General features: G+C 46.9%; 2 protein-coding genes across 2 annotated transcripts; one reads left to right on the top strand and one right to left on the bottom strand.

Moving 5' to 3' along the window:
- Positions 1-1,012: 1,012 nt before the first annotated feature.
- Positions 1,013-2,701, bottom strand: COCSADRAFT_166050 (uncharacterized protein; the record flags this gene model as incomplete). Its single annotated transcript, XM_007696299.1, has 8 exons — positions 1,013-1,178; positions 1,247-1,350; positions 1,401-1,491; positions 1,591-1,889; positions 1,947-2,022; positions 2,072-2,140; positions 2,267-2,558; positions 2,587-2,701. The coding sequence occupies 8 exons, from the start codon at positions 2,699-2,701 to the stop codon at positions 1,013-1,015; spliced, it is 1,212 nt and encodes a 403-aa protein (XP_007694489.1).
- Positions 2,702-3,413: 712 nt separating this feature from the next.
- Positions 3,414-6,278, top strand: COCSADRAFT_130354 (uncharacterized protein). Its single transcript, XM_007696300.1, has 3 exons — positions 3,414-4,942; positions 5,014-5,168; positions 5,224-6,278. The coding sequence occupies exons 1-3, from the start codon at positions 3,674-3,676 to the stop codon at positions 5,981-5,983; spliced, it is 2,184 nt and encodes a 727-aa protein (XP_007694490.1). The 5' UTR covers positions 3,414-3,673; the 3' UTR covers positions 5,984-6,278.
- Positions 6,279-7,593: the final 1,315 nt, after the last annotated feature.

Genomic DNA, 7,593 nt, shown 5'->3' on the forward strand with positions numbered 1-7,593 from the left:
GGAGATCTTCTTTATTTAATTCTATAGTAGTAATTAGATCTTATATTATCCTATCTACTGAATTACGAGTCGTGTTTTAGTCTTCCAAGATTATTTACCTATCTGTTACAAGTAACAAGAAGGATTCTCTCCTTGACAAATGACGAGATGGCTGAAGGCCTATGGACGTCCACGTCAGAAGGTAATGATCATCGCGGGGCTAGGTCACGTGATGTGCCATCCCGCCAAGGGCAACCATCCGAGGGATGGCAGGGAAGTAAGGGATGGCAGGACTGGAAACAATGAGGATATAAGGATGGATGGATTTCATTATTTCCTCTCGTTGTGGTCAACTCAAATTGTACTTTCTTACTAGTATCTTTACTTAACAAGATTGTCACAAGTTAGTCTATCAAATAGATTAGTCTTGTCAAACCCTCCTTAAGCACGCCAACTCCACTGTATCGCCAGACAAGCCTCACGGAACACTAACGTAATACTCACCTGCCTTAGTGCGGACTAGGATAGAGAAGTATAGACCCATACCCCGTGTAACACTATCGCGTTATAATATATAATATTATGTAGATAGTAAGAAAACTATATAGAATTCTAATAGAAAGAAAGATTATTATAGATTAAGATTATATCACTTAATAGACTACTATAGAAAGTTAAGTAAAAATTGTTCTAAATCTTTTTCGTAAATAAGCAAATAGAAAAAATTATATCTTATAATGGGTAGTTAATTTAAATTATAATTTTTAAGTCTATTTATTATATAAATAACTAATAATGAAACATTTTATATATTTTGTATAAGTATAACTATCTACTATGTTACTAGAGAAACTCTTATAGAGCTATTAATATTGTTTTTCTTACTCTGACTTAGATTAAGCTTAGAGAGGTATTAGCACCTAATCTCGTGTAACACTCTAATGCTTATAGCATTTCTTCCACTCTTCTAGACGACCCCTATCCTTGCAATTTCCTATGTGACACCGTTGTAGACTCCACCATCCTTGCGAATCTAGTTAAACTTGACCTTGAAGCCCTTGGACTTAAGGCTGGGCAGAGGCACAACCATGTTGTGGACAGGCTTAACATCCAACTCAGTGGTCCCAAAGAGCTCGAAGTTGACAGCACCAGGACGGAACATGGTAGCGATGATGTAGTTGAGTTCGCAGTAGGCAAGGCTACAAATCCTTGTCAACTTTCATTGTCCAAATATTCGATTTATGATGTGTGAGGGGAGGCTACTTACTTCATTCCGAGGCAGTGACGGGAACCCTCGGAGAAAGGAATGTAGTTCTTCTTCATGGCGGGAGTGGCGTTGCTGAGCAACCTGTCAGGGTTGACTCTTAGGGGCTGGGAAAGATTTTGGGGTCGGTGTGCTGGAAGTAGGCGGATATGCCGACGGGGACGCCGGCAGGGGTGACCCACTCTGTGAATTGCAGGGGCTGGTTGGGGGAGACACGTGGGCGGTGGTGGATGGTACCGAAGCTGAGACTATTGGTAGCGCGTTAGATTCATCATCTATGTGTGTGGTTCGGATCATAGTGGGGAGGGACATACCGAAGACCTTCCTTGAGAACGGCTTAGAGGTACTCTGCCTTTTCGATCTCTGCCCAGCTGGGCTTCTTGTGGGGGTATCCCTCCATGATGGGATTGAGCTCTTCGGTCAGACGGCGGTGGATCTCGGGGTTGGACTTGACATAGTAGACGAGGAAGCACATGGTACCAGTGCCGGTCATGGTGCCGGAGCCAATGAGGACCTGAGCCTCACGGAGGAGACGCTCATCGGAAAGCTCGGAGGCGGGGAGGTCACTGTTGACAAGGTGGCGGAAGAGGGTAGGGCGGCCGATAAGCGAGGTATCCTTGGTACTCTTGATCCTGTTATAGCACATCTGCAACAGTTAGCATGGCTACAATATTTTGAGTTGTGATGGGAGGGCTTATCGTACCATCCTGAAGGTGTTCCAGTTTTGCGCACCAGGGTCGATAACAGCGAAGACGGACTCAGGGATAAGATGGATGAGGCTATAATAATTAGCACATTTATGTTTTGCGGATGCGGGATGTTCCTTACTGGATAAGCCAAGGGAGACCCATGACGAGAGGAAGCGTAACGACACCACTGTGGAAGAGGTTAAACCAGCTGGGGGTGAAGTCAGGGTTGGAGGTGAAGTGGGGTCATTCGTCGATGCAGAGAGCGCTGATAATATCTCCAGAGTAGGCAGTGAAGGTGTGGTCGAGCCTAACGACCTTGCCAGTACTCTTGAACTCCTCGAAACGCTTGATAATGAGCTCCTCGGTGAGATCTGCGACTATGTGCTCCAACCTGTTGATACCAGCGCGGGAGAAGTAAGGATCGAGAGGCTTTCCCCTCTTGCAGTGAAGCTTGTGGGCCACAGTGGCCAAGTGGGAGCCCTCGAAGTCGACGACACCGTTGACGAAACCCTCATAACGGTCGGTGGGGCGGACAGAGCCAGAGACGTAGAGCTCGTCGTAGTAGTCGGGATCGCGAATGGACAGCTCGTGGGGGTTGATTCTTACAATCGGGCCTAGGCATTGACCTTAGAATTTGTGTAATTTGCGGTATACCAGGTAGAGGGTTTTGCACGACGGGGATCCGGGGTATCGGGAAAGGCTGTGGTGATAGATACCATCCACACAAGAGCGTCTCTCGCCTGCTCTTCTTCCCATTCATATTCGCCATGTCTTCTATACAGTTGGAAAAGTACCTCACTCTCCTGCCCAAGCATGCCATTCTCAACGCTGGCATCGCCACCACAGGACTCAGCGCAGTCTATGCTATTGGCTTGGTGATCTATCGCCTTTACCTATCTCCTATCTCCAATTTCTCCGATCCTAAGATCGCTGCAGCAACATTCTGGTACGAGCTGTACGAGCTGTACTACGATGTTATCCATAAGGGACAGTACTTCCACAAGATTGGTTGAACAAATTCTGTTGACTGAGGGCTTGATGATCTATAAGTAAGTCGCAGTGATGTAGTAGACGAGGCAAAAAAAAGCCATTGATGCCAATAGTCTGATTGACACTGCACCGTCTCACCGGCGGGCTAGTGTTCTTGGATACGGTAGTTAAGTACCCAAAGCTGACCAAAATCGGGATTTTCGCTCAATTAGGCCACTTCCCATTCAGGACCACCACAGTCTAGGCCCACACTACGCGAAGTGGGATTTCACCGGCTTCCAATTTCAATTCTTTCCTGCTGTCTGGCATGGTTCTCTGTGTGACGGCTTGTTAGGGCTGCCGCTGGTCGGAATTTACGCTTTCGGTAGCTGATCGCTGTAAGATGCACTGCCACGCTACCAAGTGCCTACCTACGCTCGCACATTAAGCGCTGCATAACAATTTGTAGCAGTTACAAGGATGTCTATTTAAAAGAACTAGTTGACCTCCAAAGTTTATATCGCATCACCATCGAACCACCGTTCACAAGCCATCATCGTGACCCATCAATAGCAATCCCAATGTTGCCTACCATTCCTCAAGCGGAATCGAAGTTTCCAAGCGATCTCACATTCATTATTGTGATTAATCTTATCTTGTTGAGCTTGTATCCATTGGTCTACTACAGCCTGTCCTCCACCTCTCCAGTCTTTACCTACCGGCCTCAACTCTTAGCCGGTAACATAACAGTCGTTCGAGTTTAAAAGACAAAATGGCCCCTTCATACGACCAACCCTACTCCGTCCTCCTCGACAGGAACATCTACGACCCGGACAACCTCTGCGAAGGAATAGATCTCAGGCGCCACCATGCTGCCGATCTTGAGGATGTCGGTGCATTCAGGTGTCAGGAAGACTGGCGCCGCTTAGTTGGACCTCTCGAGAGGCCATTCCGAGGTGGCCTTGGCCCGCAGTTCAGTTTCATCACTGTTGCTGTGCCCAACTGCATTCCCGAGCGAATGGAGATTACCAGTTATGCTCTCGAGTTTGGCTTCATCCACGACGATGTTATCGATGAGCATATCGAGGATGCCGACTTGAGCGACATGGAGGAGGGCTTGGAGCAGGGAGCCAAGACCGGCAGCATCGACGAGCGAGGTGCCTCTGGCAAGCGTGTCATCGCTGCTCAGATCATGCGCGAGATGATGGCAATTGACCCTGAGAGGGCCATGGTTGTCGCTAAGAGCTGGGCTGCTGGAGTTCAACATTCTGCCAGGCGAGAGGAATTGACCAACTTCCAGACTCTTGATGAGTACATCCCCTACAGAAGTCTCGATGTCGGATACATGCTCTGGCATGGCCTGGTCACCTTCGGATGCGCCATCACCATCCCCCCTGAGGAGGAGGCACTGTGCACCGAGTTTCTCACCCCGGCCCTGTCTGCTGCTTCGCTCGTCAACGATCTGTTCTCCTTCGAGAAAAAGAAGAATGATACCAACATCCAAAACGCAGTCTACATTATCATGAAGGAGCATGGATGTGACGAAGCAGAAGGCAGAGAGCGCCTCAAGGCGCGTATCCGACAAGAGATGGCCAAATTTGTCCAGATCGTCAAGGACACCAAGACGCGACCTGACCTCTCTGACGATATCAAGCGATACATCGATGTCATGCAGTACACTCTTTCCGGTAATGTTGTTTGGAGTGCTCAGTGCCCACGATACAACCTGAAGGCTAAGTGGAATGAGCTCCAGATGCTGCGAGCCAAGCATGGTGTAGCCAAGTACCCAGCAACCTTCCCACCAGCCGATGGCTCCATGGACCATATCTGGAAGAAGGGTTCAACACAGGGCGAGACAAAAGGCGAGAAGAGGAAAAGGCATAGCGTGGACGGAACTAACGGAGTCAACGAAACTAACAGAGTGAACGGCACCAACGGTATCAAGAAGCCCACCATCTCGAGAGTTGGCGTGGATTCACTCCAACTGAACGAGGTAGTGTCGCTAGCTCTTAGCACAGACCTCCCTAACTTGACCACTGATGTAAGTTTTCTATAACATCTTATCAGAAAATCGACGCCTCCACAAAGATTGTAGCTAACAATGCATCTCAGGTGATTCTTCAACCCTATGCCTACATTACCTCCATGCCCTCAAATGGATTCCGCGACCAAGCCGTTGACTCAATCAACAAGTGGCTCAAGACCCCTCCCAAAGCCACTCAAAAGATTAAGGAGATCATCAACATACTCCACACTGCATCCCTCATGTTAGTCCCCCCATTCTAACATCCCAAAATGAACTCTCTTCTAACCCCACCCTAGGCTTGACGATCTCCAGGACAACTCGCCCCTCCGCCGCGGCAAACCCTCAACTCACAACGTCTATGGCACCTCGCAAACCATCAACAGCGCAACCTACCAACTCACGCACGCCACCGCTCTCGCCGCCGGCCTCAGCAACCCCAACTGCCTCCGCATCTTCAACGAAGAAATCAACGAGCTCTACGTCGGCCAGAGCTACGACCTCTACTGGACCCACAACATCATCTGCCCAACCTTCGGCGAGTATCTCAGGATGGTCGACATGAAGACCGGCGGCCTCTTCCGGATGCTAACCCGCCTCATGACCGCCGAGTCACCGCTCAACGGCCAAATCTCCGACTCTGAGCTCAACCCCCTCTGCTGCCTCATCGGCAGCTTCTTCCAGATCCGCAACGACTACCAGAACCTCGTGTCTGCTGAGTACGCGCAGCAAAAGGGCTTCGCCGAGGACCTTGACGAGGGCAAGTACTCCTTCACACTTATCCACTGCATCCGCGCCCTTGAGGCCGATCCCTCGCTCGCCTGTGAGCAGATGCAGCTCCACTCGCTGCTGATGAAGAGGCGTGTCGAGGGTAAGCTTACCAACGAGGCTAAGCGTGAGATCCTCGATACCATGAAAAAGACGCAGAGTCTCGAGTACACCCTTGAGGTGCTCCGTGAGCTTCACAATAAGCTTGACAATGAAGTTAGTCGTTTGGAGAAGAAGTTTGGAGATGATAACTTTGCGATGAGACTTATGATGGAGATGCTTAAGGTATAAAGGGGTATGGGAACGGTATAATGAGGTGATAGAGCGGGACGGCAAATTGGCAGCATTTCCTTGTCTGGTTTCGTTGGTTTTTTGGCTTCGCTGTTAAGAATGTTGCGCCTGTCGCCCTATATTAGACTCATTCAGTTTAAAAAGCTGGTATGCATTTGGAGGTGTGTTTGCCGATTTTAGGATTTATTTTAAATGCATAGCTATTCAAAGTACCTTATTCTTGATAAATGTGAACTCTTCTTTGTTTAATAGCTCTAGTTCATTCTCCAGGTAGCATATATATATGGTTCTCTTCACTTCCTACAGTCTTAAAGATTGGCTTCAACGCTTTGTTTAACAAACGTGATCTATCTTAAACTGTGAGAAATTATTACAGTAGTAGTTCAAAGGTCTGGCTTAGTGCCGTAAGAACCCCTGCTAACAATTCATTTTGATTGCTGAAGAACCTACCTATTACGATACTCTCACCTGATAGCTAGGAAGGCCAACTCTTGGGGATCTATTAGTTACCCGTTGGGTTAAAGAAGCTAGAATAACTCGCATAGAGTATATAGTTCTATCTGAACGCTAGGTAGCATCTTGAAGATTTCACTTAATTTCCTCTACTGTATTTCATAGCTATCTAAGAAGAATATCGTAAAACTCTCCTCTCTCTTCTTTGTTTTATTTATTATATAATGTGTTTCACTACCAAGTGAACTACTCTACTAAGCGGGTCACCTCCCCGTGCTATCCTACCTTTATAATAATAACGCGTAAAATCTTAATAACTATAACTATAGAAAAGCTATACTAAAGCTAATATACATATTATAGTTACATAATGTATTCCATTAGCGACAGGGCCACATCAGCGAGAGGGCTACTTTTTCTTAACATTGCGAACTTCACGTACGAAAACTGAAATCACTCTATACTAGCTATCGATACGTTAAACGACTTATTTATATATAATAAAGAATCTTCGTCTATATCTTTTTAGTACATATGAGCGCTGTAGTCTACTCTTCTATAGGTTCTATAGTGCTATTAACTTAGTACAGCCTTTTCTTAACTACCTTTGTTATACGTCTTCCTTAATATTATATAACTTAAGTTTTTTATCTCTGTTTGCTGTATAGCGTATCAGATTAATTATCTTAGATAAGAATAGCAGGCTACACCCTAACCTACCTAATGTTACAAGTAACAAGAAGGACTCTCTCCTTGACAAATGACGAGATGGCTGAAGGCCTAAGGACGTCCACGTCAGAAGGTAATGATCAACGCGGGGCGTCGATCACGTGACTTGGCATCCCGCCAAGGCATGGCCTCCGGGAGGCCACCGCATAAAGGGAAGCCAATGTCCTCCCAAACCTCCCGCCAAGATGGGATGTCGGGAGGACAGGACAGGAAGCAATGAGGATATAAGGATGGATGGATTTCATTATTTCCTCTCGTTGTGGTCAACTCAAATTGTACTTTCTTACTAGTATCTTTACTTAACAAGATTGTCACAAGTTAGTCTATCAAATAGATTAGTCTTGTCAAACCCTCCTTAAGCACGCCAACTCCACTGTATCGCCAGACAAGCCTCACGGAACACTAACGTAATACTCACCTGCCTTAGT

This window comes from Bipolaris sorokiniana (genome assembly GCF_000338995.1).
Source record: "Bipolaris sorokiniana ND90Pr unplaced genomic scaffold COCSAscaffold_1, whole genome shotgun sequence".
Classification (NCBI taxonomy): Eukaryota; Fungi; Ascomycota; class Dothideomycetes; order Pleosporales; family Pleosporaceae; genus Bipolaris; species Bipolaris sorokiniana.

What these genes read in the sequence shown, in the direction of transcription:
- COCSADRAFT_130354 (XM_007696300.1), top strand. Translation starts at nt 3,674, where the DNA reads ATGGCCCCTTCATACGACCAACCCTACTCCGTCCTCCTCGACAGGAAC. An exon ending in TCCCTAACTTGACCACTGAT is followed by an intron (nt 4,943 to 5,013) that starts GTAAGTTTTCTA and finishes AATGCATCTCAG; the next exon opens with GTGATTCTTCAACCCTATGC. An exon ending in CTCCACACTGCATCCCTCAT is followed by an intron (nt 5,169 to 5,223) that starts GTTAGTCCCCCC and finishes ACCCCACCCTAG; the next exon opens with GCTTGACGATCTCCAGGACA.